Genomic DNA, 15,908 nt, shown 5'->3' on the forward strand with positions numbered 1-15,908 from the left:
TTAAGTTCTGCCGAAAAAAGGTGCGACTAAGATCGGATCCCGAATACCTGCGTCCGAACAATGCAAGAGTGAAGCCAACATTGAACTCCCTACTATCCTCGAAAACCGAGAATCAGCATTCAGTTCTGATTCCAAAATTCACCCACACTGTCTCACAATACACGCGCCAATAGCGACCGTTGCCTCTAATTTCGAGCAGGGCTTTATGACGTGAACTAGCCCGAGTTTAAGTTGACCAATCACGCCTCTGCTATTCAGCTGAAGGCACTGAACTTGCCGTTTGACCGGCTATGAAAACAACATGCCTGGACCACCGGTCATCCGGCGCCAGACAGTCTCACCCAGCAGCGCAGGGTCCACAAGTATTCTGAGAATCAAGAGGAGAATGCAGTCAGTCAGTGCCAGGAGTCTTCGTTTCAGACGCGCCAGAATGTTAAACACATAAACTGCAGCGACACTCACACGTCACGCGAGTCGTTACGCCCTGTATAAAATGGGTGAAACTCGATTACGTCAGTCGTTCCGCCAGGCGCTTAAGCCCATTGTACGACCCTCTCAGTATCCAGAGAAATGCAGATCCCAACCAGAAACGCAGTGTGCTGCGTCCTCCGATGCTCTCCTCGCACTGACCACCCAGGGAAGTAACCCATCATGCATAGGAATCAAGTGAAAAGTATTTTGAGCTCTCAGCACTAATACTCTCATTACAATAACCTTATTCGGTCTGATACCACCGTGCAATGACGTAGAACATCAATAAAATTGTTGAAATTGAGAGGTGACATGCAAAAGAGGGCATGGAACCTCTTACCCTGTTCTAACCCACACTTAGATACCCAGTTTGACCCAACAGTGACTTGTTGACTTGAAAATGGCATCTCTAGGTTATGTATTGCTGCAGGAGTATGAAAAGAACGTCGAAATATGCAGTTAAATATACTTAATCAAGATATACACTTGCCTCTATCTTTAGACAATGTTATACTGCTTCAGACTCATTAAACAAACAGAACAAAATTGAAAAATTTACAGCTTAATACTTTAAAAATTCATAGAAATAAGAAAACGTGCTTCTCTGCTGCTGTTGTTCCCTGCAACTGCATGAATTGGCTGCCGCTATTAGTACCAGTGTTCAACCGCTAGACAGAAGCACCCGTAACAAAATTTGCGAGGTACCCGGTTTGACCCTCCTACCCAGTTTTGTTCGATTCTCTGCTACACGAGCTCATGTGATTACATCTGCAAGCACCGAGATGGACGAAGTAGCTCAGATCGCGACCGCCTCTCGTGCGCGATTGCTTTATTGTGTTAGCATTTGTAGAATTTTTACCAGGTGTAAACAAATAGCTTTCTATCGCTATCTATACTTAGGTGAAAAAGATAAATATTTTGTTCCTGTGTGTAACAGACTGCATTAAACAAAATATTGCCGCTACATTCCACTTTAGAGACATTCAGTACCAAATTCAGAATTATTCTGACTGTAGAAATCTAATTTTTCTAATATTAGGCAAAGGGTATGATGAGTTGGAATAGACGCCATCTTCTTTACTATTTTCACACCGGAGATACTAAAGATACTTGCTAGGAATCCAGTCTAACATCAATTCCCGTACGCATCTTTCAAACTGCGAGTGTTTGTAGTTATTGGCACACAGAATTATTACCAATGTATAAAAACAAAAATTCATGACAATGCATATTTCTATGGGTTATTGGAGGATTAATTATACTGGCTGCTAGCAAGAATGTGAGTTAAAGTACTTCCTGCCAACTCATCCACGGAACCGAGCGCTTTAATAACATAAATTTGCCTTGTTTTGAAATTCTAAGTAGAGTTTGAATACGTAGATAATGAAAGAATAAACATGGGAATAAAACTTTTAATCTAACATAGGAGGTAAATACACCCAAATGTCAATTTAAATATGAGAGTTTTGATACAAATTATAGTGATAATGAATGCAAGTTCCACACACATTCTCATTGGCTCCTTACAGGAATAATTAATACCAACAGAAATACAAACCATTTTTATTTTATATTTTGCGTTGTAACGTCTTCCTATTGGTGACAAAAGAAGTCTGACTCGCTGTTTGTTTCCTCCATAATTTGCAGCCGGCCACAGTTGTCGAAGTTTCACCATTTCACTGCTGACGGCAGAACACGAAAGAGTGAGTCTCTAGAAGCACTAGAGACTCTGCTCGCACAGAAATAGCCTCTTTATGTTGCACCTGACGTCGCTGATGGTTCCGTCGTTGAAAATAGCCCCACAGTCCTGGCCTTCTGGAGAATCGGGTAACTTTAAGTTATCAGGCTCACCTTTCTTCCAGTTTACGTGGCCACTCGATATCAAAGGTTGACCTGGAGCACAGGAAATAATAATTTCATTCATGTAAAATGTATTATGTGGTTAAATGTTAAAATTGAGCAGTCAGGAAAAAACTCTTATGTCTGGTTATTACAACACAACTCTGTGGATGATCATACAGTCTGTTTGAAAAAGAACTACCTAGTTTTAATGTGTCCTAGAATCTGTACAAAGTGACATACTAGTCTGTGGTGTTTGACTCATCATCTCGCTAAGTTTGGCACCACTGCAGTTGGCAGGTCTGATTGACCTTGAGACAGCCCCAATGCTGTTTCTTTCTTCTGTTCTTTCAGTTCAGTCCAGGTTTTCATGCAGTGGAGTGCAAAGCAACTCAGCAACAATGTGTACGTTGAGTCTACAATTCATCTCAGTGGAACAGTTAATCGTCATAACTGCAGAATTTGGGGGGGGGGGGGGGAGGGGCAGAGCATCCACATGAAGTTATTCAGCATCAACGTGACTCTCCCAAAGTTAATATCTGGTGCGGTTTGATGGAAGATCATGTGATTGGTCCTTTCTTTTTTGTAGAAAAAACAGTGAACGGGGACGTTTACTGCGACATGTTCACAGAGAACGTCTTTCCCTAAATGGACGATATTGAGGTGGAAAAGGGGCTTGTGTTTTCCTAACAAGATGGCACCCCACCACATTACAGTAACCATGTGTGTGCAGCTATTGACACTCGCTTTCCACGACAGAGCCCAGACTTAACCCCTCTGAACTTTTTCTTTTGCGTCCATACAAAAAATGTTGTGTACAGTGATAAGATGAGAGACATCAATCATTTACAGGAAAGAAACGTCGCGGCGTTTGGGACAGTTACACATGAAATTGGGTAAATACGTGGCGAGAAATGGAATATCTTCTCAACGTGTGCAGGGCAACATATGGATCGCCCGTTGAAGTCTACTAACATTAAAAAAAAAAACTTGAAGGAACTCTCTTTCATGATACGTACTCTCTGACGTCATTTTTCATTAACTTTCCCGTTAAATTTATACTTAAAACATGAGAGTTCGTTTTCAAACATCCTGTAATGTTCTACGTGTTTCACGAAATTTGTTCATTAGTTCTGCTTAATATTATCCTTGTAAATATGTTGTCAAGCTAAAAATTCCATTTGTTAGTTAAGAAAGAGAATACGCAGGGAATGCTATCATTTTGTAAGTAGACACGCTGGTCCAGTCAGAGAAAAGCTATTGTCAAAGAGTACAATAAAGTGTAAATACATTATCGCTGGGCGTGCGAGCACGCCAAGAAAGTAGCAGTTCTGAGTCACAAGGAGACCGTTGTTGTCGTTGGTTGTGTGTATTCGCCCGTGTGGCTATGCAAAAGTGCTGAGATAAAAAGTCTGTTTCCGAAGTGCAGAGCAGTGAAAACTGAATTGGTTGTTTTGGCGGATGTTTAATATGAGCAAGCTGCGTGTATGGCATTTATTGGGTACAGTACAAATGGAGCAAGAGTAATTCACATAACTTCAAGAGTACAGTGGGTACATGTTATTGGCTATAGCAGCGCAAGAAAATCAACTTGTGCACTATTTTACAGCTAAATGAAGCCACTTGACAAACCAACACCATCATAAAGTGAAGTAAGACCTAGAAATTTTATAATTAGAAGTGTAATAGGCTGACCAGCGTAGTTGGAAATTTATTGTTTAAATAACATTGTTTTCGTGCATATTGTCATGTAAATAATTTTCCGAAGTCGTTAGCCAAGAAGTACCCATCGCATTCTTTTGTATAATCAGAAAATGAACTGAAAATGAAGTGAACATTAATTTATTAGAGTATCGAAACATAGTTTTCCACAGTTACGTAATAATGAAATCTTTGGCTGCAGTAAAGCCAGTATAAGCTGATTTGCTAAAAATAGAGTAATTTTCAAAACAGAAAATTGGTTTTAAAACTTTACGTAGCTTGGACACTGAATTTCACTGTCAAAGCTCAGTCTCTAATTTAGAGGTTGTGACATAATTTATCGCTTTTATTACATAGGAATATCAGAGTAACTTCTAGATAAATGACAGTCCTTACCAAAGAGTAAATTCAAACAATCTTTCTGCTTGCTACAATTGTGACAGTCAGTATTATGGTGAGTAACGTAACAAAAAGTTTCTGTCCACAACCAGTAAACAATCTTACTTTAACTGATCTTTGGAAATTAATATAATATGTGGTATGTGTTTGCTATTTGATTATTATTTGACTACTGTGACATGTGTGGTGTGAAGTACTCGAAATATTGCAGTAGGTACTGTTCCTACGCCATGACGCCAATTACTGTTGTTATGTAACATTTCTTACGGGTAGAAAGTTCAGTTTAGGTTTAATTATTATCGTTCCGGTGTGGAACTGGCGACCATTGGTTATTTTCATTAATTACATACTTTGAAAACATTTTCCACTAACTGCTGTCAATTTAAAATTAGTGTACGTAATAAAAATATATAAAGTTAACCGAACTTTGTTTCTAATCGTAATTACCAAGGTACTGAGCAGTGGCGATTCGGTTATAACTTCATCTACTTCAGTCGGTTTTGCATTATTCTTCGGAGTAGATGCCTTTTCCCCACAGATAAGGGACTCTAGGTACATGGTCATATAGAAAAGCCTAATTAACCGGAGAAGTAAGAGGGTTATATCGTCTAAATCCGTTTTGCAGGCTCGGGAAAATGGTACTCACTTACGTCTTTTCCAATTTTCTCTCATCATCTCACAGGCATTTTTCAAAAGCATAGTCGAACTTCCCAGTTTTTATTGAGATGTTACGGCTGAATATCTAATGTCAAGTGATCGAAACTGCTTCCTACTGAACCACACATTGTCGTGGTAGTGCAGCCATAAAGAGACGTGTAACGCCCCAACAGAGCACATGGGAATCAGATTCCAACAGGCATGTCAAGTTATCCCAGTGGACTCGCTAGTGTGGCTCAGGTTCAGGACATGACGCAAGTGTCAGAAATTTATAGGACCTGGAAGGCCAGCATATCAGAGGCTTTTACTGGAACTGTCTCCTGTTGTAGACGTACACATGGTGATCACATCCAGAATCTACACCTGCTTATGGGCAACGTGGCCACGCACATACTTTGATGGGGCTGGAGAGTTGGGTGGGTGTGGGGGGGGGGGGGGGGGGGAAGGAGAGTGCAAAACTTATTGAACAGTAGCCCACCGATTCTGTACGTAATGTACTGAAATGCCTCCTACATACCGTAAACTGATGCTGTGAAGTAAGTATGATGTTAATGTAAAATACTGAAAATGTAATCCGTATGTTGAATGTTCAGAAAAGATGTAATGGTAGTAGTAACTGAAATTCTAACCTACATTTTATAGATGTATTATGATAACAAGATATGATATGCAGGTTATACATTGAAAAACCAAGAAACTGGTACACCTGCCTAATATCGTGTAGGACACCCTCAAGAATGCAGAAGTGCTGCAACACGATGTGGCATGGACTCGACTAATATCTGAAGTAGTGCTGAAGGGAAATGACACCATGAATCCTGCAGGCCGGTTCATAAATCCGTAAGAGTACTAGGGGGTGGAGATCTCTTGTGAACAGCACGTTGCAACACATCACAGATATGCTCAATAATGTTCATATTTGATGAGTTTGGTGGTCAGCGAAAGTGTTTAAACTCAAAAGAGTGTTCCTGGAGCCACTCTGTAGTAATTCTGTACATGTAGGGCGCCGAACTGTCCTGCTGGAATTGTCCAAGTCCGTAGGAATGCACAGCGGACATGAATGGATGCAGGTTATTAGAGAGGATGCTTACATACGTGTCACATGTCAGAATCATATCCAGATGCATCAGGGACCCCTTTTCAGTCCAACTGCACATGCGCTACACCATTACGGAGCCTCCACCAGCTTGAACAGCCCCTGCTGACATGCAGTGTCCATGGAATCATGAGGTGGTCTCCAAACCCGAACAAATCCATCCACTCGATAAAAGTTTGAACGAGACTCGTCCGAACGGGCAACATGTTCCCAGTCAACAACAGTCCAATGTCGGCTGTTGACAGGCCCAGGCGAGGCGTAAAGCTTTGTGTCATGTAGTCATCAAGGGGATATGAGTGGGCCTTCGGCTCCAAAAGCCCATATCGATGTGTTTCGTTGAATGGTTCGCACGCTGACACTTGTTGATGATGCGGCATTGAAATCTGCAGAAATTTGCGGAAGGGTTGCACTTCTGTCACGTTGAAAGATTCTCTCCAGCAGTCGTTCGTCCTGTTCTTGCAGGATCCTCTTCCGGCCGCAGAGATTTCGGAGATTTTATGTTTCACCGGATTCGTGATATTCACGATACACTCGTGAAATGGTCGTATGGGAACATCCCCACTTCATCGCCACCTCGGCGATGCTGTGTCCCATCACTTGTGCGCCGACTATAACACTACGTTCGGACTCACTCAGATCTTCATAACCTTCATTGTAGCAACAGTAGCCGATCTACTACTGCGAAAGAAACTTCTTGTCTTATTTATACGTTGCTGACCACAGCACCATATTCTGCCTGTTTACATATAGCTGTATTTGAATACGCACGCCTATACCAGTTTCTATGGTGCTTCAGTGTAGATGTACTTCTAAAGTGTATTAGCAGTCGTGAACCATGTGGGTGCTATTCTGTCATTCTGCGCAACGGATTAATCTGAGATGCATCTTTTACCCTGTGGCTGCTGCAAGATTCAGTTTCCACCCCCACACTACTACAGAAGTCAGACAGACCCTCCTAACGTTCTAAAGAGAAATGCCTGAAAAACTTTCAGCAATAAATACCTTCTGGAGTCGTCTGCTGTAAGGAAATGACACAAAAATTCGCAAAATTTCTTACGTAACTAGTGGGATACTTGGGTACTGGAGTAGTGCTAGTTAGTGTAAGAAAAACATGAAACTAACGAAAATTATTATTTATTTTGGTAAAATTCTGAGAAATCAAAATGGCACTTTTAGTTATGAACTTAACAAGGTATTTCATTTCCGGGGTCTTTTCGAAATGTGAAGTTACCTCTTAAGGATAGGATTCGCTAATGTAATTTCTATACAAAGTTTAAGATTATTATTGACTTGGCAGAATGGCTGAGAGCCACCCCTACTCAACTTCAATAGTTATCCATTAGAATGTTGCAAGTTACGGTCGAGGCTGTCGTGTGTGAAATGCAGTGAAGTGTACTGTTGTGGAGGAAACATGGGGCTCACAAGAGCTGTAGTGCACAATACTGTAAGCTGCGATGACTGCTGTCTGCGCCGCTCGCTGCTGGCAAATATGATAACTCTCGTTCTATCTGGATTGACCTTTGCCAATCAAACTCTCCCTACGCCTTGATGAAGTCAAGAACTCCTATTCGCCCCTTGTCTAACTATTGGCGTGGTACACTGGTCAGATAACCAGTCCACCGCGATGCCAAGCAAAAATTCGCTCGCAGGCGTTTAACTATAACTCTGTCCATTCACACCGCACAATAAGTGTGGCGGCCAACACATTGAACAATGCTTAATCAGAAGGACTCAATATAGATTCGCACTCCAATTCGCTCTCGACAGAGGTGCTCCCCCAGTGAAATACTGAGGAGAGACTTGTTCCTCGCTCTTTGAGTACAAGAACGAGCGCGCACGCTCTCGTTACGTATTCTCGCTCCAAGAGCAACAACAGAACGACCCCTCTCCACGCCAGACGTGAAGGGATATATCTTTCGGTCTCTTCCATTACTCCTTCAGCTCAAGCCGTCAGGAATATCGTCTGCCAATCAGCATTGCTCTTCTAAAACGGGAGAAAGACGTTTCGTTTAAGGCGACCAATCCGGAAATCTGTAGCACCAGCGTTTGGCGTTTGCTGTCTCCCTGTGAAAATCTCTGAAATTGCGTGCTATATTTGTAAAGAATGCGTAGGTTGGGCTCTCCCACACAATGTAGCGGAATTTGTTTTTAAGCCGAACACGGGGTCGTCCTTTCACCCGGGCAAACGCTGTCTGCTCTATGGGCGGTCACCGGCCGACGTAGATAGGTTGGGACCGGCCTCCTGGTGTGCGGTTGCTCTCCCGAACTAAAAGCTCCTGTGACTGTCGTGTCTAGAGTGTGTGTGTATGCGCCAGCCTCGAGTATTTCAATCTCGGTTCCCTTGCTTGTTATTTGCATATCGTTTACATGAATTCATACAACATTGACTTTATCTTATCGACTTTGGGTTCGAATGAAGCGTCTTGATGTGTGGAATATGATCGTGAGGTAGGAATATGTTAGCAATGAAGGTCAGGAGACCACGACATCTTACACAGTAGCACACTTGTTGTAGACATATTACGAAAAATGTAACGAAATAGTATCTTAATATACACTGATGGTAAAAATCGCAACACGAAAAATAAACAAATAAATAAATATAGAGTAATGAAATGTCGGTAATATATTTGTGTAGCTAATATATCTACACGATTAACGTTTCAAGATCACAGGTTTATGTAAGCGCGAGATAGCTATTGTATATGTGAAATGCTAGTACATTAATAACTGGTATAAGGACCAGAATGTACAATTCAAGGACACGAACGTGCTTGCATCGTGTTGTGGAGGTGGCAGATGTGTGTTTGTGGGATGGAGTTCCATGCCTGTTGCACTTGGTCAGCCAGTGCTGTTTGTGGATGACACTGGAGTTGTCGTCTGGTGACGTGCCATGTGTGCTCGATTGGAGACAGATCTTAAGATCGAGCAGGCCAAGGAAAGATGTCAACACTGTGTAGAGCCTGTTCGGTTACAACAGCTGTATGTGGGCGAACGTTATCCTGTTACAGATCTCCACCTGAGATGCTGTTCATGAATGGCAGCACAACAGGTATCACCAGATTACTGTGCAGTCAGGGTGCATGGGATAACTATGAGAGTACTCCGGTGTCACACAACATTTAATTTTTGCAACATCGCACCGTACACCATAACTCCAGGTGAAGGTCCAGTATGTCTAGCACACAGACGACCTCAGTGACTTCCTCCTAATCAACACACGGCCATCACTGGCACCAAGGCAGAATCGACATCCACCAGAAAAAGCAACAGATGTCCACCATACCCTCCAATGAACGCTCGCTTGACACCACTGTAGTCAAAAATGGCGGTGGTTTGGCGTCAATGGAATGTACGCTACAGGGCGTCTGGTTCGTAGACGTCCTTGAAATAACCGATTTGTAAGAGTTAGTTGTGTCACCACGGTGCCAACTGCTGGTCAAGTTGTTGCTGCAGATGTAGTACGGTGCCCAAGAACCACGATGGTCTTCCCTCTGGTAGTGCGACGTGGCTATCCTGATGCCTGTCTTCTTGCGACCGTACATCCTCGTGACCAACACCGCCGGCAATCATTTACAATGGCAACGCTACTGATAAGTCTTTCTGCAATATCGCGGAAGAAACATCCAGATCCTCGTAGCCTGTTGTGCGACCTCCTCCAGACTCAGTGAGTTGTTGATTATGGCGTCTTAAAGACATTCTTGATTAACGTCAACTCACCACTTGTGATCTCTTTCGTTTACGTCACAAAACTCCGTTTTGTTGTTGTGATTTTTGTTCCCTCAGTGCACTTTTGCATAAAATCATAAATATTGGGAATATAATCCATAGCAAGCTCAAATCATTTGACTGTGGAAGTTAATCCTACACAAAATACATTTTAAAAGCACTCACGTTCAAAATATAAAAATGAGTAAAATTACTCCGTAATGTCACGTTCATCCGCCCAAGTCAACAAGTCAAAGTCAGCGTGCAGAAGCATTTAGACTGGCCAACTACGGCAAACGGTAGTTGCCATGCAGTGACTCTAGCTACCTCCAGAAAGACATAGACTCAGCAGTGACACATACTGATAAGAAAGAGGAGAAACGCCACCTGCTTGAGAAACTTAAAATACCTATACACTGGCTGTTGTTGTTTTGGTCTTCAGTCCAGAGACTGGTTTGATGTAGCTCTCCATGCTACTCTATCCTGTGCAAGCTTCTTCATCTCCCAGTACCTACAGCAACCTACAGCCTTCTGAATATGTTTAGTGTATTCAGCTCTTGGTCTCCCTCTACGATTTTTTACCCTCCGTGCTCGCCTCCAATACTAAATTGGTGATCCCTTGATGCTTCAGAACATGTCCTACCAACCGATCCCTTCTTCTAGTCAAGTTGTGCCACAAATTTCTCTTCTCCCCTATTCTATTCAATACCTCCTCATTAGTTACGTGATTTACCCATCTAATCTTCAGCATTCTTCTGTAGCACCACATTTCGAAAGCTTCTGTTCTCTTTTTGTCTAAACTATTTATCGTCCACGTTTCACTTTCATACATGGCTACACTCCACACAAATAAAAAGAAATGACTTCCTGACACTTATACTGTTGTCCAATGATATTTTAGATCTTCTTTTTTTTTTAACGTTGGCATCAGTATGATAAATGTGAGCGATATGGCACAGATAAAAATTAGTATCGTTTCTCTCTACACCTTTGGAATATTTTGGAAATGCTGATGGATAAGTGCAGTCTGTCAGACCGCTACATTTATTTAGGTACTACTGGTGCAAGGTGAGGCAGCTGAAGTGACTGGAGATATCGACTTATGGAAGGACCATCTTGGATGATGTATGGTAACATTGACTTTTTGTTTTTTGAGCACATTTTATTTAGGATTAATTTAGACAGCTAGGTGATGCAAGCTTGGCTGACGAAAAGCACTACTATTGATTATGTTCTTGATAGCGGTTGTAAGCTGAAATATTTAGAACGATTTATAACGAGAATCTTCTTCGTGTATACATACACTTGCTTGCTGAGGAGACAAAAGTCGTAAGATACCTCCTGATATCGTGTCAGACCTTCTTTTGCCCTGTGTATTACCGCATCTCGACGCCACACTGACTCAACAAGTCGTTGGAAGTCCTCTGCAGAAATACTGTCATGCTGCTTACACAACCATCCATTGCGAAAGTGTTGCCTGATCAGGAATTTGTGCACGAACCGATCTCTCGATTACAGCCCATAAATGTCCGATGGGAATCACATCGGTCGATCTGGGTAGCTGATACTGTAGCTTGAACTATCCAGAATGTTCTTCAAACCAATCGCTAGTAATTATGGGCCTGTGATATGACGCATTGTCATCTGTAAAAATTCTATCAGTGTTCGGAAACATGAAGTCAGTGAAGCTTTCGGACGTGATTATGGCCGCACGACGGGCATTAACAGGCTTTGGACGCGGAATTATAGTTGGAACCAGAGGCATGGGACATTCCATTTCGGAAAACGTTAGGAAATTCAATATTCCAAGACCCACAGTGACGAGGGTGAGTTAGGAACAAAGAATTTCAGCCATTACTCCTCACGAAGGACAGTACAGTGGTCTTCACTTAACGACCGAGAGCAGTGGCTTTTGTATTAAGTTGTCATTGCTACACGACAATCAACACGGTGTTAAATAACCACAGAGAACAATGTGGGATGTATGGAAATAGTATCCGCTTGGACAGTGAGGCGAAATTTGGCACTAATGGGCTGTGACAGCAGACAATCGACGCGAGAGCCTTTTCTGACAGCACAACACTGCGTACAGCATCTCTGCTGGGCTCATGAAAATATCGCCCGTATCCTAGATGATCAGAAAATCGTAAGAGCTGATGGTCGGGTTCGAGTGTGGCACGGACCCCACGAAGCCATGGGCCCAAGTTGTCAACAAGGCACTGTGCAAACTGGTGGTGGCTCCAAATTGATGTGGGTTGGGTTTACATGGAGTGCACTGAGTCCTCTGGTCCAACTGAACCGATAATTGACTGAAAATGATTATGTTCGGCTAGTTGGAGACCAGTTGCAACCACTCACGGATTTCATGTTTTTTGCATAGCAATGCGCCATGTCATTTAATGACAAGTGTTTGAAATTGGACTGAAGAGCGTTCTGGACAAATCGAACTAATCATATGGCTACTGATATCACTCGAAATGAATCTCATCGAATATTTATTGTACATAATCAAGAAGTCAGTTCGTGCACCAAATACTAGAACGGCAACACTTATGAATTTATGTAGGTCTATAGAGGCAGCATGGCTCAATATTTCTACAGGGGACTTCCAACGAGATGTTAAGTCCATGCCACGTGGAGTTGCTGCACTACGCCTGGCAAAAAGAGGTCCAACACGATATTTACTGGTATCGTATGTTTTTGTCATTCAGTGTATTTGATACTGGCAAGGAATGGTAATTCTCGCAGCTAGATGACAGTGTGATGAAATGAAATGAAATGCCATGTAAACGATAACAGTACACTCCACGGAGAAAATCTCCGACCCAGCCGGGAATTGAACCCGGGCCCCCCTGCTTATCATCCCATCGCACTGACCACTCACCTACCGGGGCGGACACAGTGTGGCAATGAGCAGCCGGATAGGGAAATCCTCTGGATTCACTAACTCCGACCCAGCCGGGAATTGAACCCGGGCCCCCTTGCTTATCATCCCGTCGCACTGACCACCCAGCTACCGGGGCGGACACAGTGTGGCAATGCGCAGCCGGATAGGGAAATCCTCTGGATTCACTATGTTGTCGCATGATAGCACAGCGTACGTGTGAGAATTCTTATTGTACCAAAACTACTGTCAAGTGCTTTTCGTGGTGTACCAAGTGGAGTTTGACATTTTGATTCTGAACCTAAAAATACAGCCTGGACATTGTTGGATGGCGGTGTCCTCGAAATAAGTTATTGGGTCTTATGCTTGTCTGCGTTTTCATAGCCATTCTCCAACACCAACCTCATACAAAATCTCTGTCGGTCCATTATGGCCGGGGGACATCGGCTGGAATGTATTTCTCGATCCAAAAAACTTCACCAACAACCGTATATTTCGGTTTATTTTATTTTGTACCTCAAATGCTACCAGTTTCGGCAGCTCAATTTGCCATCTTCTGGCCCCTGCATAACAAGGGTATACATGCAGTGATATAAAGGTGTACAGTTCAAGTTTACAAGTGACAGGTATTCATAATAGCTCTTAAACTTCAAAATAATGGAAATATTAACTTCAAGTCCAATCTATGTGTACATCCAGCACAAATATGTTAGAACATATGTATATATTGTTAATAGCATTAAACCGAACCTCTCTGTATGTCTAGGACAATAGATTACAACATGTGTACACATTTGTTATTCATAAAACTATTTTACATGACAGATTTACTAAGGGGCATGTAAAATCATTAAAAAGATCAGCACTAGACAGCGTACATTCTAGAGCTTCATCCAAATGAAGCACGTCATTTATTTTTAAATAATGAAATCCTATAAAATTCTTTTAGATGAAGGACCTCCTAGTGTATATGAGTCCCAATAATTCATTTAAAGCAAAATGTGACATAATAAGGTATGAATTATAACAGTTCGCATATTTACAGCCTAGGCAATATCACGGATGGTAACACAAGTAGTTGTTACACTATCAAAAATAACTTGACACAAAACCCAATGGCAATCAATATATTAAGGGAAAATAGCATGCATAGCGAACTCTACGAATATTGACAACTATTTATTCTTTTCTTTTATTTACCTTCTAATCTTTTCCATATCCACCTACCTTATCGCTGCACATCTTGTTAGTCTTAGTATTTAGATGGTTTGGCTTCTATAGATAGGTTGTGTTAGGAGTGCTTTATCCTCCCAATGACATCTTTACGGACTCGCCCTCCTTAAACAGGATTTGAATTTTTTAGTTATTAAGTTCACTGTGATAATGCCAACCTGTTCAGGGATACAAATGAAACTAATGATATCTTTTATTGCGAGTTACTGTAAAACTTAGGCCACTAGTTAGTTGTCAACATTCGTAGTGTTCGCTATGCATGCTATTTTCACATTTAGTAATCAGATTTCTTCTGAATCACCTGAATTAAGTCGACTACACTCAGTTACTATTGTTGGTTAATATTCACCTTATACTCTCGTTTCAAAAATCTATCAATTTCACCCAACTGCTCCTTCACATCCTTTGCTGTGTCTGAGATAGTGACAATATCATTGGCAAAGGTCAGAACTGTAATTCCCTCTCCAAATATTTCCTTAGTTACCCTTATTACTTGCTCAAAGTGCATGTTGTATATCATTAGGGAAATACTATAACCCAGACTCACTCCTTTTCCACCGTGGATGAGGTTGATGACCTTCCACTCTTATAACTGCAGTCTGATTTGTGTGCATGTTGCAAAAAACCTTTTATCATTGTTGCCTTCAGAATTTCAAAGAATGTATTTCTATCAACATTGTCAAAAGCTGACTCTAAATCTACAAACGCTGTAATCGTGATCTCCCTGACGTGGGTTAAATCCAGTATTTTTTTCATTTTTCTGTAAATAATTCGTGTCAATATGTTGCAAGTGTTAAACAGCAGAAATTTATTACGGACAAATGTAGCGTTATCTCAAAGTCCTCTCCAGCCAGTGATAAGCCAAGGCAAAGCAGGCCAGCATCCCCTGTCGCAATCAAAAGGATAAAGAGGCAGAAAGCCAACATTGTGGAAAGCAGAACAAATCGGTAAAATATTGCCTCAGTTTGCGCGAGTGGGACGCCGAAGTTGTAAACTCAGCAGTATGTCCTCAGCAAGGAGAAGACGTCATTCATTCTAACAGCACAACTTGATTTAGCAAGAAAAAGTATTGTCACAAGAACGCTGATTCTTGTGAAATAGAGCGATGGTCAAGACTAGTGGTGAACCCAGAAAAGTAGTCCCCATTCGCTGATCGCCAGATAGGCATATTACCATTTTGTGAAATAGAGGAATGGTCAAGACTAGTGGTGAACCCAGAAAAGTAGTCCACATTCGCTCATCGCGAGATAGGCATATTGCCATTGACTCAGACCAGCAGTAACACATAGTCAGGCTTCCGAGCTTTCTGTACTGTTTCTGACCATCCTGTCTGATGAAAGAGAAAATCAGAAGTCCTGATGTTTGGATGTTTCCTCATACTGTAAGAACCACACCTGAAGCCATCAACAGGACGTCAACTCCTAATATTAACTCCTGCTGTGTTCGCCATACGCTTAGCTACTCCAAGTATTATTAGCAGAAGAAATAATGCCGTGGAAAGAGGGAGTAGAAATTTGCTCAAATATTGGCCCTACTTTGGAAATTACGTACGAAAAACTTTCATGTACGTACGAATCTTTCCAGCCAGCCTCAATTTGTCACTTACATAGGAGTGGTACTCACCCAAGACCGTGAGGTACTCTCCTTCCTTGAACATGTCGTGGAAACCGATGAAAGCAATGAATTTTTCTGTCGAGTGAGCTCTCATGACTTTCCGTATAGCATTTTCTTCCGCTTCAGAGTTCACGATGGCGAGGTGCGCTCCTTCCTTTGCGCACGTTCTCCGAGCATTTTCCCAGTTCATTTTGTCAGTGTGCAGCTTGTAGTATCCAACATTTGGAAAGAATTTGTAGTCGGCACCAACACGGGCAGGTGGTTCTGTCCGTGATATACCAAATGATACATCAGGTTCATGAAACA

General features: G+C 42.0%; 1 protein-coding gene across 1 annotated transcript in view; it reads right to left on the minus strand.

Moving 5' to 3' along the window:
* Positions 1 to 1,875: 1,875 nt before the first annotated feature.
* LOC124777923 (hemolymph lipopolysaccharide-binding protein-like) overlaps positions 1,876 to 15,908 on the minus strand; it is a 51,022-nt gene continuing 36,989 nt past the window's right edge. Inside the window, exons 4-5 of the mRNA XM_047253475.1 lie at positions 15,612 to 15,866; positions 1,876 to 2,364 (exon numbers count right to left, since the gene is read on the minus strand). Of these exons, the coding sequence (XP_047109431.1) occupies positions 2,192 to 2,364; positions 15,612 to 15,866 (428 nt within the window). The 3' untranslated portion in view covers positions 1,876 to 2,191. The remainder of the gene's footprint in view (positions 2,365 to 15,611; positions 15,867 to 15,908) is intronic.

Source organism: Schistocerca piceifrons, chromosome 2 (assembly GCF_021461385.2).
Source record: "Schistocerca piceifrons isolate TAMUIC-IGC-003096 chromosome 2, iqSchPice1.1, whole genome shotgun sequence".
Classification (NCBI taxonomy): Eukaryota; Metazoa; Arthropoda; class Insecta; order Orthoptera; family Acrididae; genus Schistocerca; species Schistocerca piceifrons.